A 24,285-nucleotide genomic window follows, 5' to 3' on the forward strand; every position below is an offset into this window, starting at 1 on the left:
TGCACTTTGAGCTTTAATGTATAGTGTAAAGGTTAAGTAAGATCTTGGTGGGCAGAGAAATCAGATGGGACACTCAATTCTAGGGATGTTAAAGAAAGCAGAAAGGTAAATAATGGAAAGACCATTTTAAAAGACAAGATTTATTTAACATAGCAAAAGGATGTTTCCTTCTGGAAGGAGAGCTCACACAGGGCTGATGGGACCTAAGAAGAGAAGGAAGACTGGGGTCTTTTAGCAATTAAGCAGCCTCATGATGATCCCAATGTGGTGGATGTGCAGGCTGTCTATCCATTTCAGTAGCAGTGAAAGCTCTTTGGGGTTGAGAGGGTGGTGAAGTTTTTATACTGCTAACTTAGCCTACTTTGTCTGAGCTCCAACAGGACACCATTACAAGGTGACCTGCAGATGCATTACCACAGTCAGTGAGATGACTACTTTTAGTCCCCTCTGCAATAGATCATTTTCTCAACCACTTTTTTAAAAAAGTGAGTTATAATTCATATTCAGCAAAATTTGCCCCATTCACTCAGTTCTGTAAGCTTTGACAAGTCTTCTAAGTAACCATCACCACAGTCAAGATATACAACAGTTTCATCTCCCACCAGATTTCCCTGTCCCATTTCCATGGCCATTCTCTTCCCCCACCTGCTCTTCTGCCTCCTACAAACCACTGCTTTGTTTTTTAGCCCTGTAGATTTTGTCTTTTCCAGGATGTCATGTGGATAGAATCAGTCATATGTAGCCTTTTGAGACTGTGGTTTTCCCTCATTAAAATCAATTTGAGATTCCTCCATGTTGTTGAGTGTATGCAGAGTCATGTCTCTGAGTTGTTGCAGGCACTTTTGCTTTACCTCTGCCTGTTGCTGATATATCACCAGAATTTAATTTCATACCTTTCACACAACTTGATATTTCCTCCTGCCCTCCTATCAACTTCCCACTTCCCAGTATTCCCACTCCCTGGCTATTCCTTGGTATCTCTCCTCCCCTCCATGACCAAATTTTTAAAAAAACTGTTTTTTAAAAACTTCCTCCCTCTACTTCTTCACCTCCCACATTCTCTCTTCGCCACAATCTGGCCTCCACCCCCATCTCTCTGTCAATCTGCTCTTGCTAGGAATACCTCCTTGTTGATGCATCCTATGAACACGTTTCAGTCTTTTTCTACTTTGGCTTCTCATCAGTGTTGGGCAGTAGTGAGCATCTCCTTAAAACATCCTTTGTTCTTGGTTTTGGTGGCACTGAACTCCTAGGATTTCCCCTCTGCTCTGGCCTGTCTTCCACCTACCAGGAAAGCTCCTAGGCCCATTGATATTTCCTAGGGGTGTCCTGTGCCTTCCCCTCCTTCCTGGAGGCTCTCTCTGAGGTATGCCATCCATCCATTGTTATATCATAGTGTATCCTGGAACTCTGTCCCTGGTTTTGTATGTAACCCTCAAAAGACTGCTATACTGGGGTTAGACGTTCTGAGGTTGTCTTAGACCAGATGTGCTCAAAATTCATCTCTACCCTGCTCTCAAAAAGAGCCTTCTCCTGCTATGTCACCTTCTCCTAGTTCCTCTTATAGCCATCAAACCCTGTGTCCAGGAGAGAAATCCCAAGGTCATCTTTGGCTCATTCCTCTTTCTCACCTTCAACGTCTAATTGATTCTGGATTTTAAATACATCTAGAAACTATATACTTCAATTCTACAGAATCTCCCTTCACCCAGACAGCCACTTTCTCTTGCCTGATTTATTATAAATATCTCCTATTTCTAACTGTTTTCAGAATTTTCACAAAGCTATTGTCTAAACTACAGATATGACCATTTCATTCCCTATCCTAAACATTTCAGTGACTTTCTTAGATCCAAATCAAACTCAATAACATGATCCATGAAGCCTTTAGCTCTTCATTTATTCTTCTTTTATTTAACAGATCTTTATTGAGAACGTATTAAAGAGTGGGCTTTATGTTCATTACTTGGGATCAGTGAAAACAGACCAAGAGGTCTAATCTCATGGAGATTACACAGAACAGAGTAAATAAGCGAATAATAAAATATCTTGGAACATGGTAAGTGCTATGGAATAAAGAAGAGTAGAGAAAGATTGGGGAGATTGATAGAGATTAGGTAATGGACAGGTAGTAATTTTAGTAAGGGAGTTAGGATTGTTGTCATTGAGAAAGTGACACATTTGAGCATAGTTTTGGGGAAAAAATGAAGTAGTTAGCTATGAGCATATTTGGGGAAGAAGGATTCTAGGGAGAGAACCCTGTCACGCAAAGTCTCTAAGGTAGAAACAGGCCTCATCTATTCAAGGAGCAAGAAGGCGAGTCAGCCAGGAGGTAGGTGGTGCTAGATGACACTAGAAAGGAAACACGGCTAGGAAAAACAGGTTATACAGGGTCACTTCATGCCCTTCATTTTTTACTTTGAAGGAAGTAGCCATTGGATGTATTTGAGTAGAAGAGTGGCCATGGCTTAGGTATAAGAAAATCACTCTGGCTCCCAAGTTGATAAATTATATGAGGAAAGGGTACAAACTTCGGAAGTAATTGTAGTATACAGCTTTACTTGCTTTGCTTTTCCTTAAAATCTCAGTTCTAGCCACACCAAATGTATTTGATTTTTCACATGTACCACAGGCTCCCTTGATTTTCAGCCTTTTTTACTTCTGTTACTTCTGTCTAGAACATCCCTGGTATTATGTCATCCCCTGACCTTTGCTTGATTTACTCTATTTTTACTTAGTGCTGCAAATTGCATATCTCTCATTTCATCCAGGAAATCTTTGACCATGCCGATGTAGGATGGGCCCTTCACTTATCTCAACAACATGTGCATTGCTCTCATAGCTCTTTTCATGCTAAAGCAGGGCTGCACGGCTGGATCTCCACGTCTCCCACTTCTCTGGGAGCTGCCTAAGATGCAGTCCATGCTTCACACCTCTCAGTCCCAGGCTCTGGTGGGTACTCCATTAATTGCAGGTTGTTGCTGAATCTCCAGGTGTGTGAATGGCAGTCTCCTGAACAGCTGAAGCAACTTCTTGACTTGGAGATGAGAGACACGGGCGAGCCCCATGACAGGCTGTTGCAACTCTGCCGAGATGTCATACGCTTCAGTGTCAAAACTAGTGAGAACTTCAGTTTACTTCTTGTCTGTGTACCTCTGACAAGTTCTTGCGTTTTTAAAGCATTTATTTACCTCTTAATGAATCTGCATATGATAATGTTTAAGGAATGAGAAACCTGGATAAAACAAAATAGTGTTTCTGGTGTTTTTACCATGTTTGGTTTAATCCAGATTTGTTGTCAAGACCAAAGATAAATTAACAGGAAAACTGTTGGTGTATTGTAAATATTATCTATTCCTTGCCAATCTCAATCTTCCATTTATAACCAAGACTATATATTATCACTGCTGCTTAACATTTCTCAAGTTCCCTCAAACTAGCAAACGGTATTTTAATTATATGAACTTGCTAAGGGATTTTAAATCTTTATGGGCCAGAATGTGTAAAAAAAATCCAAGAAGGTGTCTTTAATATAAATAGGATTTTTTGTTTTGGAGGACAAAGATTAAGTCTTAGCACTTGCTAATTACTAAAGTATTTGACCAAGTCTTTCAGAAACAAAAAATAAAAACTTTCATGTAAATATAAGAAAAATAAATACATAGTAAGCTTTTCTACAATGTTTCACACTAATGCCATGATCACTCTGATTTTTTTTCTGATTTTTTCAGTCTTATACTGAAGTAATTTTAACTTGACTATTAATATCTATATATCCAGTGAACAGGTTGCAAAGGTGAGAGAGTAACTTTCCAAAATAAGCGTTTCTCAGTCTAATATGAAGGCTATCTAGTGCTTAAAACCATGCAGACATTATACTTTGCGAATTCTGACACTGGACTAAATTTAGTGGAAAAAAAATAATAAAATCCTGGCTAAAAATAATTGGATTATATTCCCTTGGGAAAGTCTCGTGCATGTATCAAAAACTCAGTTAGCATTTCAAAAGGAGAGATACATATCTTATTATTATAGTGCATGTCAGAAATGTAGAATGACATTTAACAGAGTAGATTTTTCAGTTTACTGGATATTTTCCATAATGTTACCATGGAAATCAATCATAAATTAACACACACTCAAAAAAAATCTTATTAAAATTACTTGTAGCAATGTCTGGTTTCCTTTACCAGATTAGAGGATGTTTTCTATGTTTTAATTGAAAAGACATTTTCTTTTGATTTTTTTTTAATAAACCCCCGTTTAAAGAGGAAAAAAACCCCACTGAAACTAAATTCTGTAAGTTGTCATGAGGGGTCCATAACTAAAATGATTCCCGAATACCTAAAAGTACAAATAGACTTACTACTTCTTTGTTCTTTGTCATGCTGGGCTGCCTATGGCTTAGAATGTCAAGGCAGATAGCCTGGTGTTGGGTGTGAATATTCGCACTGTGTAAAGCCAAGAACCTTTATGAGGTCTTTTATGAGAAAAAATATACAGAAAGTTGGAACTGGAAATCGTTTAAGTGTTAAAGGAGACTGTGTTTGAAGTAAGTTGAATCAGGAAACCTGTGTCAGCTGCATGATGAGTCACATCCCACTCTGTCTACATAATGCCATCACACTGGCCAATCTGAAAAATGAAAAGGCCACGCACAGCTTTTAGCCTGAGGTGAACCCTGTTGGTGAGAAACATGTGTTTGAAGTGAGAGAAGTTAATATTGATAGTTTCAGAAGATGAAGGCAGCAAGCTGTGGAACTTGGAAAAACAGTGTTCAGATCCATTTCTCAAGGGTTCTGGTTGGTTATGAATTGTTGAAAAGAGCAGTTGGTAAATCAAAGCTCTTAAGAGGGTGCTTACGTTTTGCATAGAAATGTTCAGTAGAAAGGGTTTAAAGAAGCTTGTTAACATTTTTTTGTTGTACACAATCATATTTTGAATATTTAAAAAATTGAGGTATAATTTGTATTCGATAAAGTGCACAGATCTTAAGCACTCACATCAGTGAATTTGTATGTATCTATACATTGGAATTATCACCCAGACAAGATTGTGACCATTTCTAGCATCCTGGAAGGTCCTTGAGGCCTGCCAATCAAGAGATCCTTCACCAAAGTACCCAGAATTCTAACTTGTATCTCCATCCGTGGATTTGCTGATTCCAAATGCATATAAATAAGCATGCTTTCATTGTTAGAAAGACTCATTTAAATTATTGCTATGCTGGTAGTTTCTTTTTTAAGTTGATGCATAAATAAATACTTTGTTTTAAATTTATAGACCACCCAAGATTTTTCAACCAACTATATGCTGGACTTGATTATTACTCGTTGGTGGGCCGATTTATGACCGAAGCATTAAATCCTAGTGTGTAAGTACCATGCTACTGGAATTTCACACTGAAAATGGACTAGAGATTTTTTTTTTAAATAGGTGAAACTTTACTTAGTGAATTTCTATTTAATGATTTCTTTTGCATAATATAATCATAAGTAACAGAATAATCTTATGACAGTAGTATTCAAAGAGCTGTTTGATGTATATGGTGGTACTGTGAGATAACAAGGGAAGCATTGTTATCTCCATTTAACAGATGAGAAAATCGATTAAGTAACTTTTCATGCATTGTTACATGAAGAGCCATATCTGTGTAACTGCTAGAGAGAGACTTTGAATAACAAGCCTTGACTCTGCTTTTGTGAAGCATAAAAGTCCATTGAGAGCAAAAGAGAAGCTAGCCAAAATGCTCTTAGTGTAAAATTAATGTAAAATTCAGACTCTCATATGAAGGAGATGTGTGGGATACTATGAATATAAGTGGGGAAATTTTTCCAAGTTGGGAGCTCAAGAAAGTCTTCTCTGAAAAAATTACAGCTTCAAATTAAAGAATCAGTGAGAATTGATTAGGTGAAATGGTAGAGATCAGCTCCAGTTAGAAGAAATGACATGTAAAAATGCCCTGTGGTGGAAGACAGTATGGCATACTCGAATGAACTGAATGACTCATGTAAGTATAGCTGATGGAGCTACAGGGAGCATAGTGGAGGATAAGACTGACAAGATAGAAACCAAACATGCAAGGGCTTGTGGAGCCATGTTTATGAGCTACTCTAAATATATTGGAAAGCCCTGGAAGGTTTCAAAATACCTTAAATTGGTATTTAAAAACTTGCTGAAAATATAGAGAGCAGATTGCAGGTAACAGGAGGAAATTTCCTTAGGTGAGATATAATAGTAGTTTGGGTTTAGATGACAGTGGAAAGAATAGGAGAAAAATGCTGTGTTTGGAAGATAAAACATAAGGAACAGTATTTCATGCTGGACCTTGGAAATGAAGGCAAAAGGGAGGATTTTAAGGTAATGCCTAGGTTTCAGGATTGTTCATTTCACCTTGCTCATTTTCATGTCATTCATTAATATAAAAAGTATTGGGAGATAGAACCAGTTTTCAAGTATATAGTGGAAAAGGTAAGATCAAGAATTCAATTTTCAATTGTGAGCATTTGAGTTTTCAGTGATAATCAAGAATATATGTCAGCTAATCTGAGAGATATATAGGCCTGGAATTTTGTTATGTATGGGAAAGGTATACATTTAAAACTTACCAGCAGCGTGATGGTAATTGCAATAGTGGACATGGACAAGATTCCCTAAGTCAGTAATTTTCAACCTTAACTGCTCATTAGAATCAACCTGGAACTATAAAAAAATTGATGTATAGGCTCCAACCTGGACTAATTAAATGTGAATTTCTGGGGGTATGTCCCACTCATTGGTATATTGACAAAGCTCAACAAATGATTTTAAGGAGCCTCCGTGATGGAGAACCACCAACATGAGGACGGAGGATAGATTGGCAAGATGAAGGCACAGGCCTGGGCCTTGAGGCATGCAGCATTTTATGGGTAGAAGGAGGAGAGATAAAGAGTAAATCAAGGTTACAGGCATGGAAGCCACAGAGGACAACGTGTATAATGCCACATGTTGAGTAGTTAATGATGACGAAAACTAAACAATGTCCACTGAGTTATTAATATGGATATCATTGGTCCAGTGATGGGAATAGACACCAAGTTACAATGAGTAAAAAAAGAAACAATAAAGTAAGCCAAAGAAGATAGTAAAATTATCCAACAGGTTTTCTAACCGCTCATCTGGGTCATTTAATCTGAAATATTTAGAAGTTTTTAAAATACTACCTTGTGGCTAAATGAAACCATCCACTCAAAATTTGACCCACCTTTGAGAGCATTCCACACCACCCTCTTCTCTACCTGAAGGTCTATTCTGAAGTGTAGATTTGAGCTAGTTTTTAGTGACCGATTTGATATTAACTTTTTTAATACAGATTGAATAATTATTTTATTTACATCAGGTTATACATGAGCATATATCCTTTCATACTCTAAGTATGTACAAACTGTTATCAGTTAAAAACAACACACCTTGGGCTGGGGATTTAGCTCACTAGTTTCACTGCCTGCTTCACAAGTGAAAGGACCCGAATTCGATCTCCGGTACCAAAAACAACAACAGCAACAACAACAAACAACAAAAAACACATCTTATTTTTAAAGTGATGTAATGTTTGTGGAGCACTTGGCATATGGATGAGGGTAAAAGGTATTCAGTTTTCTTGCCTTCATTTCAAAGCTTTTCCTTCCAGTTAAAATAATTTCATCCAATTTTGTGACTATGAAATTACATGCTTAGCCTACATATTTAGAGTACAAATTTATTTCACATTTAATGTAATCACCTAATTGATGCAATTAGAGATGTGTAGTTCCCCTCAAGATGTCTGGAGAGAGAAGAGACTCAAACATTAGTTTGTGGTCGCTGGGAAGCCCACCCTAGTTGGAGCTTGGAGAGTAGCATAGTGTGATGTTCATTATGGGGCACCCTTGGGATGAATGTGAGAACCCAGGAGTGGGTTAGAAGGTGCAGGAGTGGCAAGGACAGGACTCAGGATACCTTCCAAACTGAATCACAGTCTCGGCTGACCCTAGAGAGATCTGGAGTGGCCAGTCATCAAGTGTGGGCTGCCACAGGAAGGCATGTCACCTTGGGGGAGGCAGCTTCCCATAGCTGAGTTAATCCCTGTGGGGGCTAACTGAGCAAGGCTCTCTGAGAACAGTGCCAGCCTGGAGCAGCAGGTCGTTCACTGACAAGGGATCCAAGTAAGGTTTGGTAGAAAGATAATCACAGTGTAGGGGATTTGTCACAGAATACCTCCCATCTCTACCAATACAGGTGGTATGGTGGAGGAAACACTAGTTTAGGACAGGTCATCCCCATGTAGAATATCTAGAGCTGACTGTTAGTATACTACTCATAACAGTAACCTGATAAAGCCCTGATACCAAGACAATGGCTTTTCTTTAAGAAGCATCAGCATCCAGTGCAGTGTTCAAAGCATCCTAAGAATGAAATGACCACTGCCCATAACTAATACAGAGTTCCAATGCACTGCCCTTTTCTCTCCTTATGTAATTGAAGGTTTTCTCCAAACAAAGATCGCTGAAAGAGCTTGTAGGTCTCCAAGACCACCAGCTATTGGCATTTATATAATCACGATAGCACCATTATTGATCAAGTAATGTTCTATTTCCAATGGATACATTTCCAAAGACTACCTACAACTCAGCAGTTAATTCATTTAATAAAACTGTACAGTTGCATTTCTTGGGATACCAATGGGATGTTTTGACACTAGTTATAGAAGTTAAGTGTTCTTTATATCTATCTAGTTATACGTATGAGGTATCTCCAGTGTTTTTGTTAGTGGAAGAAGCAGTTGTGAAGAAAATGATTGAATTTATTGGCTGGCAAGAAGGAGATGGAATATTTAACCCAGGTGAGTACAATTGGTTACAATTAGTTATGTCCATCACCTTTCCACTATAAGCGTATAAAATGTATTCACTTGAAGAACAACTCTGTAGATTTACAAATTACAAAAAGTTGGATATTACTAGGATATACTACTAGGTAGTCAAATTTGTGCCTTTCTCTAGAGACACGGTATTTTGCATAAATGATAAGGTAATGGCATACATGCTTAACAAATGAGATATCTACAATTTAGGCCATATCTAACATAAACAAATTTATCTGCTATTGGGAGTTTGGAAAAGCTATGATAAGTCTTCTGGATTTTTAAATCAATTTTACTTGAGCAAGTTCCTAAATTACATTTGTTTGTCCTATAGTTCTTTTTTGGAGCCAAAGATAAGCATATAATATCATTTCAATTTTATTGATCATAAGACAGAATATTATTAAATGTGGAGTTTTGAATACTGGCCCTAAGTTTAAGGCTTATAGACTGAAACTTTCAGTTTGGAAGAACCCTAGAATGAGATAATAGACGAAAATTTCTTTCTTTGCTGAGATTGAAAGGTTCTGGTATTGGAGAGTAAGGAGCGTGTAAAAGTAATGTTCAGCGTAATGGGGGGGTGGTGTTTAGGTGACTTTCATAGTGGTTTTAAAAATTTATTTTTTTTTGTACATGTACATACTTTAGTTATCCCTCCTCCATCATCTCCTTTGCCCCATGTCTCAGTTTTACAGGTTTTCAGGGGGAATTTCAATGTATATGATTTTTTTTTATAGAGTGGTCATAGCCATTCATACTTTCCACTGCATTCAATATTTTGGGTACTATAAATTCATGCTATAAAGATGACATTTTAATTTTGTTTTTGCAGGTGGTTCAGTGTCCAATATGTATGCAATGAATTTAGCTAGATACAAATACTGTCCTGATATTAAGGAAAAGGGGCTGTCTGGGTTGCCAAGATTAATCCTTTTCACATCTGCAGAGGTAAAAAATTATTCTTTATATCAGATAAAGATTTTCTGAGAATGCAGCATTTCAGAAGGCTTGTTTGTTTGAAGACATTAATCGTGACTTTATCCTATCTATAAGTGATTAATATGCCTATGTATAGCATAATATTGCATTCCAAAGAACATACTAATGGGTCCTGGCTATCCAGTTTTATACATTAACTTTATTTAAAATTTATAGTCTGCATCATTTTCTTTGAGGAAAGAACGTTTCATTTGAAAGTGCTGTCTCTGTGAATCTCTTCTAGGAGTGTCTTGTTTCTTACAACTTTGGTGGTCACTGCTGATTTCAGATATGTTTTCTACTTACATTTCCTTGTGAAATTACTCTGATTAATAAATAAGGATTTATTTCTTCCTTCTCAAGTGGAAAAGGACATATTCAGTAACAGTGAATACATACACAACCACATATAACCGAATGCTGCCCCGATTTGTTAGCTGTTATTTCACTCTCCGCTGAAGGCGGTGGTCAGATTGTGGGGACATGCATTGGCTTTGAGCTAAGATGCCTACAATCAATTTCTATCTCCATTGCCTGCTAGCTGAGTGACTTTGGATAAGTTGATTGACTTCTCTGTGCCTCAGTTTCCTAATTTGTAAAAATGAGTATCAGTTATTGTATCTAATAAATTGTCCCCAATCCCAATAGCATAGAACTGCTTACAAGTCTCAGGACAGCTGGGCAGTTTTGCTGTTCTTGGCTGGGCTCCCTCCCCTGGACAGGGTTTGGTTGGCCAATTGATGATATGGAAGTGGTTCACCTGTGGTGATGCCAGTGATTCCCCTCTGTTCCGTGTGCTCCTCTCCTTCCAGCAGGCAGTCTCTAGGTGTGTACTCAGGGCACTGGTGTAAGAGCAGGTGAAAATAATGTGCAAACACCCTAGACCTTGAGTCCTAATCTCAGAACTGACACACAATCACTTCTGCCTCATGTTTGTGGCGAAGTAAGCCGTATGAATGAACCTAGATCCAAGTTGGAACTTTTTGCAAAATCATATGGTAAAGGGTCTACATGCAGTGAGCAGTGAACAAGTAGGGGCGTTAAAAGCAACCCAATAACCATGTAGTAGTCACTGATGAGTGAGTTGTTGCAAAAATTAAGTGAGTTACTGCAGACAAAGTAGAATCTGGCACGTAACAGTAAGAAGTGTTAGCTATTATTAAGAGAAGAATCTAACTCAGTGGTTCTGATGCCTGCCTCACAAGCACAAGGTCCCGAGTTTGATCCCTGGTACAAAAAAAAAAAAAAAAAAGAGAGGAGAATCATCCAGCTATAACAAGGTGGGCAGAAATTGAAGGTTCAGTTTAAGTGCAGTCTTAGCTAGAAGATTATTTTTTACCTTTTTCTTTTTGATTCCAGTGGGTCCCTCTGTCCTCCTACCACTGCTTCTTCTGTAGAAGGTCCCTCTGGTTAAATTTGTCTGAGGTTCTGCTTCATGCCTAGACTGGGAGTATTGTGTTTTAGAAGGGAGATATAAAGGACCTTTCTCATTACATGATATCAAGAACACATGCTGTACCTATCTGTATTAGTCAGCTTTTGCATTGCTAGGAAAAGATTACCAGACATGTGCAACTTAGATGAGACGTTTACTTCTCCACCCCATCCATGCAGACTCCACTCTGCAGCTCCTTCCTTTCCCTGATCTGCCAAAGGGATTTGGGTCATAGCAATGGCATTATTTTAACTAATATTTTAGCGATCACCTTCTTCACTTGTTTTGACAAGTGCATCCATGATTTAGTCAAGAAAGCATTAAAGAATGCATTTACTAAACAGTCTTAAACCCTGTAGTAGTCTTTTTGCTGTACATCTGTTGTCCTTTAGGCCTTTGGTCCATGACCAGTGATTGTGTTCCTCTACTCTTGCATTGTGGGTTTTCCAGGCTTTATGCTGCCCCAGATGACTCCATTTATGTCTTCACCATCAAATACAGAATGTATGAATTCACCACTGAAGGAATTTTTGCATACTTTAAGATTTGATTGTAATACAGCTGTTAATAAAGACCTGCAAGATCATGACAGAGACTCCTGCCCTGTCAGTATATCCAAGTAGCCTCTCCAGTGCCACATGGCAATCAAAGAGAAGGGGGCTTTTGGAGAAGAGTAATACATTTATGGCTTAACTAACACTTTAATGTACATTCCTTTGTTTTATGTAGAAATCCTAGGCTTGTAAAGTTCCTGAGGAATTCAAATCATTTTTGGATTCAGCAGAAAGTAATGTTCATTTTCTGCCACTAGAAAGAGATGGTAGAAAAGAAACCCACTTCCCAGGCCAGTGGTTTGTGGAACTAGTTCTTCTTTAGCAGGGGTGCAGCCAGAACACAAATGGGATATTAAGGGTGGAGGTCTCAGGGTTGTGCCTGCTTTAACCTTGTAGCCTAGGTTGGATTTAGATATTATTTCAGTCCCTCTTAATGCTCGAACAAGTATCCCTTAAGATGAACTGCCAAAAATGAGACCGAAGTTTGTCCATCTGCATTCTGGCCCTGGTCTCTTTAGGAATTGCACAAGTTGTATGTTTTTGGAAAAATCCTCTAGATATTTCTTTTCTTCCTTCTCTGAAGTATATAGCATTTATAAATTCTGCTCTATCAGCCAATTTAAGCATCAAATTGTTCAGGAATAGAAGGGATGTATGTATCCAGGTATGGTGCACATAGAGGAGAAAGCAGAAGTTCATTGAAAAAGCCAAGGTCATAGGGGAAAAAAAGAAAAGAAAACCCTTCAGGAACTAGAAAATAAAATTTTAGCTTAGTGCTCTTTCATCTAGGTACTTGCTGTTTTATCTTTATAGAAATGAGCACCTGCTGAGATTTTTGTGCCTTCTGTAGATTTATGGAGCCTGTGGGGAGGTTGGGTCTTAGAACAACTGACTTATCTTTTGCCAGTGCTGGGGACAACCACCCTTTGTTTCTAAATGCAGTTGTTATTCTGAATAGCCTTCCAGGTTTTTCCTTTCCTTGAAACTACTCAGCATGTCTGAAGCATCTCTCTCTTTCTCTCCCCTTCCAGGGCCCTTTTCCTTCTCTGATGCTTTCAGATGTTTAGGCTTCAGTTTTTCAGACTTTTTATCCATCCCTATCCATTTGAGAGTGACATTGGGCTGTACTTTGCCCTCAGGTACTTAAAGACAGCTTCACTGCAGCTATTCTTATTCTGATTACAAGTTTTTGATCTAGCACATTTATTGTTTGGTTGTTGATATTTTGCTATTTCTCAGGGGTAGAGCACTGTGATTTTCCTTATAGTTGGATGTCAGTGGGGGTAAGCTAGGTTTATCATTAGGAAGTCAATTGCTGCTCAGTTTCCAGAGCCCAAATCTCTGGTAAGAAATAATTCACCTTAGCTGTGTCACCTTAGCTGTGGCAGACGTGTTCCCTCCAAGCAGCACAGGTGGATGTAGCAAGTAGAGAATTAATTACATTTTCATATAAATTTTTGCTCTTCAGTATGCATATGTTCTTGTAACAACCTAAAATAAATGCATCCTACAGGCAGTTTGGATGTGTCTGTTTGATATTTGGAAATTAATTATTTAGGATGGTTTCATTTTTCCTGATGGTGTTACTTCTGCATTTTATTTTTACAGAGTTCAAAAAAAAGAGCTCCCAATAAAACTCTTGACAAAAAGGAAAAAAATTACCACATTTGAGGGAATATATCAAGTTAAGTGTGAAGGCATGACTACTCTTATAATGTATTCATACCTACAAATTAAATTACTAAGTTTTTTTTTGTACAATAATGTCCTTTAGCACCTTCATTCTTTTGGCATGAAAAATAATTAATTGACCACCTGTCCTCAATAATATATAAAGAATGACATCTCCAACATTTGAATGCTAATTATCTTATCAGCTCCACGTAGTGTGTGTGTGGGGGGGAAGGCCCAACACTCTAAACTACATATTACTATTTGCCAATAAGAAGTAGGTCAGACCTACTTCCAGAACCATCTCTTGGCCGCATTCACACCATAGCTGAGTATTCGTCTATAAATTAATTTTACTGTTTTACTTATGATTTTAGCCACATTCCTGTATGTCTGATTTCAGCCTTGTATTCGATATTAAATAAGATTGGTCAAGTGTCTGGTCAGCATTCACAACCCATTGTTTGCTCTTGGAAATAATTAAACTCTTCTCTAGTCTGTGAATGCAGTCTTTGAGATACGGTCTTACTCTCTCCTTAGAGGGTTTGAGTCAGCAGTGGATTAGAATTCAAGTTTCCACTAATGCTGAGTCTTATTAGTAGCATCAAGAGAAATTTTTCTTTTTCATTTTAGAAAACAATGGCCTCCAGGGACCAATTTTGTTCCATAGGGTAGGCTCTGGGTTAAATCCTTTCATACATTAACCTATCACATTCTATAACGAGCTGGTGGAAGAGGTATTGCTGATGTGACCACCTTATAAATTAGTAAAATGAGGCTTAGAGAATGTGCCTTACTTGTTCAAGGTTCTATAATTCTGGTTAATGTGACCACAAAGTCCGTGTTCTCAACTAACTAAAGAGCTTAAGTAAGTTACTGTTTTCCTTTTTTTCTGTGCAGTAATCCAAAGATTATGTTCTGCTACAAAGGCACACACCTATTTGGATACAAAGTAATGCATTATTCATGCTATGCAGTACATTCATCTCTCACCCTCCCTCTCCCCCCCTTCAATTCAGTGTCATTACTCCATGAAGAAGTCAGCCTCTTTTCTGGGGATTGGCACTGAGAACGTGTGCTTTGTGGAAACAGATGGAAGGTAATGGGGACAGGATCCGGAAGCTGGTGGGTGGAGGGATAATTCATACTGTTTAAAAAGCAGCACCATTGCCTGTGAACTGCTAAATATAACTGACAGTTTTAAATTTGTACCCCTTAGAGGTAAAATGATACCTGAGGAACTGGAAAAGCAGGTCCTGCAAGCCAGGAAAGAGGTAAGGAGGGGGTGAGGGAGTGATGGATGGAGAGAGGAGGGAGGACAGAAGACAAGGAAGAAAGGAGAGAGAGAGAGGGAGAATACAAAAAGCCAAATCTATTTTTATATGTGAGACAGAGGAGAGTGTGTTGGAGTTAAAGTAGGGAAACTTATTTACAGATGTTCTATTTCCAGGTGGTTGGCTCTCCATGTTTTGTGGAGTTTCTCGGATGTTGTCATTCCTGGGTGGCTGGAGCCTATTAAAATACTGCCATCACTGTTGTTCAGGATTCCTGGCTGGAATAAGCCCTAAAGATGACCCTAGCCAATCCAGCAGAACCCCAGCATCCATTCTCCTGACTACCCCCACCCCGCCAAGTCTGAAGGCCAAACTCGTTGTCTGGGCTGCATTCAGGATGATTCTTTATTTCTTGATCAGTCTGTCCTCCTAGTTGCTTCCAACCCAAAGCCTGTACATTGGTAGCACCTCACAGTGGGCCTGAGTCTCAGTTCAGGGACACAATGTCCTGTCTTCTTTATCTGCTTAAATATTTTAAGGTTGAAATGTCCATTATTGGATAAGGCCAGACTTGGTCCTGGTTTCCCACTGTGACCAAATAAAGCTATTCCTGACACCTGCTTTTTCAAAAGGTGGCTTCTTATTCTGGAGCCAGGCATTTTGCTTCTTGGGTCCAAAGCCGACTGGATGTGGTACTCCCTCTCCACTGCTTGCCTCCCCTCCCACCACGTTCCTGCTGCTGGTGGAGATTCAGATTATTCTCTGCTAACTTCCTGATAGGTAGTAGTACAGTCAGGGTCACCTTAGAAAAATAGCCCAGCATGCGAGCTGAGGTGTAAGTACATCTGTCCTCACAGGGATTCATTCTCTAAAAACAATGAGTTGTTAAAATTTTAATGTTGAATTTATCTTGTTGTATTCTTCTTTGAAATTTTCATACAAGTCACCTGCAGTTTCAAGAAAATCACTTTGAGGGCGTGCTAGATTGCTATGTTTGATTTTAAGTCCATACTTTTAAAAAATCTGGTGTTACTGTGTATGTATTGGCTTCAGGTTTCTATCCCTAAATGTACATTTATCCTTTAAGATTCTCATGATTAGTAGATTTAGTAATTATCTGGTGGTTCAGCTTATCATACTTCTTTGACTTTTGGGTAAAATTCTACAAAACACATGTGAGTAGTTTATTCTGCTGTGAACCACAGGTAGTGCTTTCTAGTTTCATTTTCTATAGAATTTCCTATGAAAAAACTTTCATTATATCGTGAATTCTAGAATTCTTCTTGGTGAGGACTACGTATTACACTATTTTCATGGTTCCCATTACTCCTTCCTTCTTTCTTCCTTCTCTTCTTCCTTTTCCTTCTCATTCATTCTTATTCCTCCCTCCTTACTCTACCTCTCTCACTCTTTCTCTCTCTCTTTATTCCTTTCCTTTTCTTCCTTTCCTCCCCCCTTTCTTTCTCTCTCTGTCTTTCTTCCTTCCTTCCTTTCTTCCTTCCTTCCTTTCTTTCTTTCTTTCTTTCTTTCTTTCTTTCTTTCTTTCTTTCTTTCTTTCTTTCCTTCTCTTTCTCATCTACACCCCATCCTTTCCTGATACTGCTAGATTATCCAGACCCCAGATTATCCTCAGATATCACTTGATCAAGAAATAGTTTAGTGTATCTGTAAAAGATATGTCCTCTTTCCAGCCAGGAGTGGTGGGACACACTTATAATCGCAGCACTCAGGAGGCTGACTCAGGAGCATTGCCATGAGTTCGAGGTCCGGCTGGGCTGCATAGTGAGCTCAAGGCCAGCCTGAACTACCTAGCGAGACCTTGTCTCAAAAAAAAATGTACTCTTAAAAATAATGTTAGGATTATGTTTTAAAAGTAGTAATTTCTTAATATCATCAGATATTCAGTCTATATTCAAATTTCTCCCATTGACTTTTTAAATATAGTTAGCTTATTTAAATAAGGATTCAAACAAGAACACAAGTAAGGATTGAAATGCTTTGTATTTGGTGGATATGTCATATAAGTCTTTCCTAATCCATACCTTTCTTCTTCTCTTTTTTTTTTACCCACTGAAATTGATATGCTGTAGAAGCCAGGTCCTTTGTCCTGTAGTGTCCACTATGGATTTGCTCCCCTCCTGAGCACTGGCTTTCTATTCTCTACATTTCCTGTAAGGTGGCACTTCAAACTTGAGGCTCAAATGAGATTCAAGTTGGGTTTTTAGCCACAAAGGCTGCATCACATCATTCCATCCAGAGATAGGCCGGTGCCTATTGTTGAGCTAATACTAGGGGGTGGAGTTTGATATTGTTAGTCCTTGCACCATAAAGCCCTTCTTCAGCTTCTCACCCATGGATTATGCTGCCCTTGACTATCACTGTTCAGACCCATTATTTCATTAAGTGATGTTCTAATTAATTCACTTTCATGTTCGTTCTTTGTTTACTGGCAGGCATATTTTCTATAAAGAATTATGTATCCTCATCCCTATTTGATTTCTCTAAGGAAGCAGTTTGGACAAGCAAGGAAGGATAAATGTTTTATTTTTTTCCCCTCATTTACTAATTTTTAAAATAGTGACTTGTTTCATATCCTCCACTGAACATAATCCCCATTGCTTTTAGTATCAGTAACAATTCATATGCCTACCACAGTGGGTTTTATTTCACTACTGTCATTGTTTTTCTTGTTTAAGTATTTTTGCTTTGGCAATGAAAGTATATGAAGCTGAAATAATTCTAAAGTTGGGAGTTTGAAAAAAAGATTTTTTAAAAGTAAAAATTGCCTCAAAGGAGGGCAATGGAGTTAAAGATAGAGTATCTCCTAAGTTTTCTTTCAAGTCCAAATACTTGAGCCTAGATTGACCATGAGCATACCTTGCACCTGTTCTGAGATAATAATACATGATGTATAGTTTATTTTTCTCAGTAACTTAGGCCTAATTGCTTTCAAACTTTTAACTCTCTTTATTTGAGATGAAGGGAATAGTATGCCAACTTTTTTTTTCTGAAAAATCAACTCTCTGGCTATTGACAAACCATTAAAAATGACCTTGATGCTATTGTAAAGATAGTGAAGTCCACAAGGTAGCAGAAGTCCTAAAGTGATTACTGAGAAGCCCAAGCTGATATGATCACTGATTATTTCAGAGGTATTTTTGTGCATGAGTACCTGAAAGCACACACTTTTGTAGGGACTGTTGCTCATTGGCAGCATACAATCAATATTGTTTCTACTAGACTTTCTCATTAATAGCATGAGGAAGAAAAAAATATATGGAAGATTGCAAAAGTTTAATATCTAGGCCTGATATATAAATATAAGATAAGAGTTTTTAAGAGGTGAGAAAATCTCATTAATAGGCTATAATAGCTTGCATAGGTATTTTCTTACAACTGTCAGGATGTCATGTCATTTATGAGGGAAAGCCCAACCACCAGACACCTTAAACAGTTTTAGTAAATTACTTTTTCTGTTCCTCTTAATGATTGATGTCAATCTGTTCTCATTTCATTTAGGTCACTGACATGATAAAGACTTAAAGTGTTGTGGTTGAGTACAGGGAAGAATTTCCAAAGCCCACGGTTCCCTAGGGGCTCTGTCACCTCCTGACCTGGCTGTGAGAGGTTTGGGGTAGACCCAATTCTCTGTGTCACAGCTGTCTCCCAAAATGGCAACTGGATTCATTATGTACCACCACTTTGATTCCTGTGCATCTCAATTTGGAGATGTGGGACCAAGTGTTCTTGCTCTGTCCCACTTTCTGTTGAGAAATAACATCTTTCTGTCACAGGTCAGTTAAATTGGAATGAGTTTGGTTCAAACACAACCACCCCTGGCACCAAAGGCCATAAAAATGTGTTGCAGTAACAATGCATTTCACGGTAACACTGAGGAGAAAATGACTTCATGCTAAATTGAGGTAAAATGACTTGTAGGCAACAAAGTGACATAGGTCACTTATTCCTCAAGTATTCTAGAATCCTTAGATTCTAGTTGCTCCCCATAACCCCACATTTGTCTGTAAGTTTTCCTACCGGGCACTTCTACAGTAAGTAACACACCTCTGCCACCACATTGGGATTGATACATTCAGAAACGGCCTCCTGTCCTCTTCCTCTGCCTGCTTGATGTAAAGTCCCTTCATGGGGCCAAAGTGCCTGTTTAGCTTGACTGTGATTACCATTCACATCTGTGTGTTCTCCACTGTGTCCCTTTTCTCCTCTGTTTTTCACTGGCACCTAATCCCTCTACAAGATGTAGCCACCATCTCTATAAGGAAGAACAGTCATGGTAGGAATGATGCAGGCTCTTTTCCAGCACATTCCAATGAATTTCTCTATTGTATTACTCATGCAGAGAACACTTCCCAGTGAGTTTGCCTTATCCTCGATTCAAATTTTCCTGAATCTGTATCAGCCATGGCTTACTCCAGAGCTGGCTGGGTGTTTGACTTCCAAGCCCATTCCTTTTTGCTTTGGAGAAGGGTGACAATGCTGACATCATGCAGGCCTGGTGCATTTCCTCAGGAAGAAATTAGAAATCATACAGAATGTCAGCTTGCCATTGCCGTTGAAGTTACTCTCTTCCTACCTGGGCCATCTTTAGCCAGAAAATACTATGGAAAGAAAATGAGAGCAATAATCATGAGGCTGCGTGTTGAGCTGGGACAGAAGATGACTGTCCTCATGGCATTTTCTCAGTTTTCTTAACCTGTCTGTAATGAAAGAGGCCAGTCCCATAGTGTGGAACTTTTAAAACACCCAATTGAATTCATGATTACTTCCAAAGAATCCATATAAATCTTTGGATTTATCTTTTGTATTTACTAACCTGCCACAGGACAAATTACGTGACAACAGTGACATTCTCTGTGTGTGGGTCCTTCTCACAGGGGGCAGCACCATTTCTTGTCTGTGCCACCTCGGGAACAACTGTGCTAGGCTCCTTCGATCCTCTGGAGGAAATCGCGGATGTCTGTGACAGGCACGGCCTCTGGCTCCATGTGGACGTAAGTGTACACACATCCTGTTAACTTTCTAATCTTTCTGTAGCTTTTCATGCTCTCAGCAAACAGATGAGAAGCCCCTACTACTTTTGGTTGTATTTCTAACATGGGGAAATAACTGTGTCATTTGATGTAAGCATTAAAGTAGAAGAAGAATCCAAGATGAAGTAAATTTTGATCTAGTTTTCCGGATTCCACTTTACTTTCTCCTCTCCCAAGAATCATCTTCTTTGGTGCCCTGAATCACTGAGGCAGCGTGGTCAGGAACAGATTTTAGACTATGGCATCAAAAGACATTGTTTTTGGATTATTACCTGCCTTTTCTTCATTGTAATCTTAGCTCTTGGGATTTCAGTTTCTTCACTTGGAGAAGGATATAGCTGATGTGGTCTTTATCTTCTATCTCTAAAATTATATGATTCCAATCAGCCATAAAATACAAAAAGACTGCTGCATAACATAATTGCAAACTATAATTAAAGCAGGTTTTATCTGGATCTATCATAGATAATGATTTGAGAGGGGTTCAGATAACTTATATTCTTCATAATTTTCTAACTTGAAAGAATGGCTTCTTTCTAATTAATTTTATAAGACCTGGGGTTATTCATAATGAATTTTTTCTTAAATTAAATGTAACTTTTAATAATGTACTTATTCAGGGTTAAAACGTTGAATCAGACAGGAATGCTTTTTGATTTTTTTTATTTTTGTTTTGTGAAACTTGGAGTTAAACTGTTTGGTTTTATTCAAGAGAAGGGAGAGTCGTACAAGCTGACGAGACTTTAGGGAACTTTCCTCAGGTAGGTGAATGAATTAGATCCTCCTTATCAGAAGAAATAGTTTTTGACTGGCTGGACAGGAAATACTCTGAGGGAGGGTACCCACACATATTTTCAGTTCAGATGATTTTATGCTTTCAGAGCAGAGCTTCTATGATATGATATGGAGAGAATTTTTCAGCACTTCAAGGTTTTCATTAAGTGTATGCTAATATTTGGTAAAAGCAATACTTCAGGTAATATAAAGCTTACTAGAGTTATGGGCTCCATTAGCATCCCAGTAGCAATACTTCAGGTAAATTATTTGTGACTTCTTTAAATGGGATTTTAGTATTTGTATCTGTTCCCATTTCAAATTACATCATATTGATTTTTATAGGCTTAGAAGCATAGCAATACATTATGTTCTAAAAGATATTATGAAGTGAATGCTTTCATAACTGGAAATGAGGAGAAACAGTCAAATGCATCAGCAGTTATACTTAAATATTCTACTCTCATAAAAGAAACATTGAATATGGATTATATAGTTAATGTAAAACAAAGTAACTACAGCAGTTTTTAAATTGGGATGATATTAAGAGATTTACTTCACTTAGAGAGAATTGTGATTTATAAGTACGTATGAATGAAAAGCTGTCTAGATTTTTTAAAAATTAAAGGTTGAATTTTAGAAGAAAATGATTTTTAAGGCAACATTTAAGCTACACTAAAATATTCTATTTGTATATAGCTGGAATCTAGAAAAATGCCTATAATGTTAGATTTCATTTATCATAAGATGCTCTGTCCTATTGAAGAAATGAAAAAGCTCTAGCATTGAGTAGTGTTTACCCATCCTTTACTACTGCAGATGTTGAATCTGTTGATAAGATTTTATTATAGCAGTATGTAGCTTATCTTGAAGAAACTTCATATATCATAGGTATATTAATGTATAATTTAAATTTAAAATTCATAAGTTTATTGTTTTATCAATTTATCAATTTTAAAGACAAAATATTAACAGAATTGCAGCAATTACTTTGATCTACTTGGAAATCTTCTAATGAGTTCTTAAAGATTCTTTAAAATGTATAAGATCCATTTTTTAAAAAATCCTTACATCTCTGAAACTGGTATGTGGTACTATGATGTCTTTTTTTTTTTCTCAGTAGCATACATAAAATGTTAAACTTCATATTTGATGTTATCTTAAATTTGGTGAATTTGATGCATTTTAAAACAAATGAATAAGACAAACTTTAGTTTTGTGAGGATCTTCTGCTTCCAGTATCATTCTCTCTCTAAGAATGAATGCGATTCCAGCCTCTACGTCAGATTAGGTCAGAGTTGATTCAGCTCTTCTTTGAACCAGAGACTGGTGGCTCCTGTAAAACCTCACATATTCTGCAAAGCTTCCTATTTTTTCCAAACTGTTCATACCAAGACCCAGGGAAGGTTGTAAGGATTGTATTTCAAAGCATGAGCTTTAGAAGTTGCAAAATCTTGATTCCACTCCTGTCTTTACCTCTATTTCATGATTATTTCTCATATTACTTTATTAATTAGCTAATTGATAAAAACACATAAAGTGGTATATTGTGGTGCCTATCATGTAATATTAGCTCAATAAATGACAGTCTTCAATACAGACATAAAACTAAGCTCCTACATCATGTAGGTGGTTAATTTCATGATTTTTTTTTTTTTAATTCTTGAGTTAGAAATTTAGAGAATGAAGCAAACAGAAGTAGGATGTTGACGTAAGGGCTGTTTTTTATTTTCTCCATTTAACTCCTTTGAGTAGTAAATTTGTGAATGAACTATTCTTAATCCTACAACTTTGTAAACCAGTGAACTAATGCCTTCAGAGAGTTTGTGTGATTTTAAAACTTAAATCTAGCTCAGTGGGATTAGGAGAACATGCTGACTTTTAGGGTGAGAACAGGAGGCAGAGGGGAGAGCAGACAGGAGTAGAAGCATAGGGTATGAGGCAGGTGGAAAGAGAATAAATGGTGGTGGCCAATGCTTACAGTTTAATCCTTCCCCTAGTTCTCACTGCTAGCTTCTCCGTAAGGTTGAATGATAAAAGCATTGTGATAAGTAGGGATCTTGGTATGTAGGATGTGTGATGAAGGGAGAAGAACCCAACATATAAATCATCTTAGTATCTAAGAATCACAATCTCACAATCTGGATCTGGGGCTCATTAATCAGTAGGCCAAGATAACATTTTCCTGAATGCTAAAGGCGGGTGTTGTTAAAGCCTGCCCATAGTCACACAGGGTCTGTCATGAATCCCAGGTGGGGAGAGAGTCAGCAAGATGGGCACTTGCCTGACAACCCCAAGCCATCAGTTCTTTCCCTGGGAAGCTTTGTGATTTGCACCCTCACCAACCTAGAGATGCATTAGAGCTGGAAAACCATAGAGAACCTTATAGAATCAGGGCTGGAACTAGTGTGAGACCAGTGATGGTCCTTGGACTAAAATTTTAAAATGCATTTACTCTTAGGCCCATACAAACATCCAACACTGAGAGAGTTTGACCTTAAGTTGTGTACCCTAATCAGTCACTTACTTCTGTCTAGTCCCAGGCCTGAAGGACAGAGTTGTTTTAAAATGGGATTTAAGGCCACAAAGAGGCTTGTGCTGTACTTTATTAGCTACTAGTGCATCCAGCTTTGGTTCCACTCTGAGAATCATAGAGATGTCTCATGTTCTTCATCTCCCTCATAAAAGTTGTATTTTTGTCCATACCCTAGTGAATTCTTGAACTTGTCCATTGCCTGATGAATTTCTGTTCCCTTCAGTTCCAAGGCCAAGTGGTCACTGTCAGTAAGTCATGATGTGTGATATCTTAAAAAGAGAATGAGTTTTGGTTACTAGGTTTGATTTTTATTACCTGTGAGACTTTAAACAATTTACTTATCTCTTCTAAACCTTAGTTTATCTGTTAAAAGGGGATGATAGTAATTCCATCCTCAAGGGGTTGTTGTGAGTTTTAAGTATCTGTGGAGATCAGCACGGCTCTAGCTAGGCCCCTCAAGTTCTCATCTCTCATTGTCCTACAAGTTAAAACTTGGAAGTCTGCTCAATTTTTAAAGTGACTCTTGCATTTCCGTTGACTCCTCTTCCCTTCCTTCCAGACCAATTGACGATGGGATTTCCTTTCATCTTCTTTTCGCCAGCTACCCACTCCTGTGATCAGAAAATATATCCCTCCAGTGAATAATTTCCTGAAGTCCTAAATTTTCTCTGTCCCGTTTTCCCACTTTTAGTTTGCAAATATTTCTGAAAGGCATTTGGCTGAGAAGATGTAATTTTCACCTAGTGTATACCAGATGGCCTCTGTTCACTTTGTCAGTAATATGCCTCGTTCATTGTATAGAACCAATCCTTTAGCCATGACTCATCATACAATGTGTCTGGCAAAATGTCAGCATCGTGAAGATTTTATCTATTTTTAATTCTAGGTTTCAAGAGGATATGGACTCTACCTTTTAAACCGCTTTTCATCCACACAAATTTTGTTTGGCTTATGCACCAATTTTTTTTTATAATGTATGAATTTACATTCTAGGGTCAGTGGGGCACATCTGTGAGTAGGTTCTGGTTGCCTGAATAGCCAGTGATCAAAAGTCCCTGCAGTGTAAATGGGTTAACACAACATAAAACAAAATACCACAAAACATAGATTGAAATTGTCCCTAAAGGTTTT

The 24,285-nt window shown here is 37.9% G+C and overlaps 1 protein-coding gene across 7 annotated transcripts in view; it reads left to right on the forward strand.

Annotated features, from left to right (window-relative positions):
- Window positions 1–24,285, forward strand: part of Gadl1 (GAD like acidic amino acid decarboxylase 1) — a 175,993-nt gene that overhangs the window by 36,109 nt on the left and 115,599 nt on the right. For all 7 annotated transcript variants that reach the window (XM_087182167.1, XM_087182170.1, XM_087182169.1 and 4 more), the window contains 7 exons: window positions 2,994–3,120; window positions 5,284–5,374; window positions 8,754–8,860; window positions 9,714–9,829; window positions 14,539–14,618; window positions 14,739–14,793; window positions 19,689–19,805. In XM_087182167.1, coding sequence (XP_087038293.1) covers window positions 2,994–3,120; window positions 5,284–5,374; window positions 8,754–8,860; window positions 9,714–9,829; window positions 14,539–14,618; window positions 14,739–14,793; window positions 19,689–19,805 — 693 coding nt within the window. The remainder of the gene's footprint in view (window positions 1–2,993; window positions 3,121–5,283; window positions 5,375–8,753; window positions 8,861–9,713; window positions 9,830–14,538; window positions 14,619–14,738; window positions 14,794–19,688; window positions 19,806–24,285) is intronic.

The sequence above is a fragment of the Heterocephalus glaber genome, unplaced genomic scaffold (assembly GCF_053883595.1).
Source record: "Heterocephalus glaber isolate CG9 unplaced genomic scaffold, H.glaber_assembly_v1.0 deba00001472, whole genome shotgun sequence".
Classification (NCBI taxonomy): Eukaryota; Metazoa; Chordata; class Mammalia; order Rodentia; family Bathyergidae; genus Heterocephalus; species Heterocephalus glaber.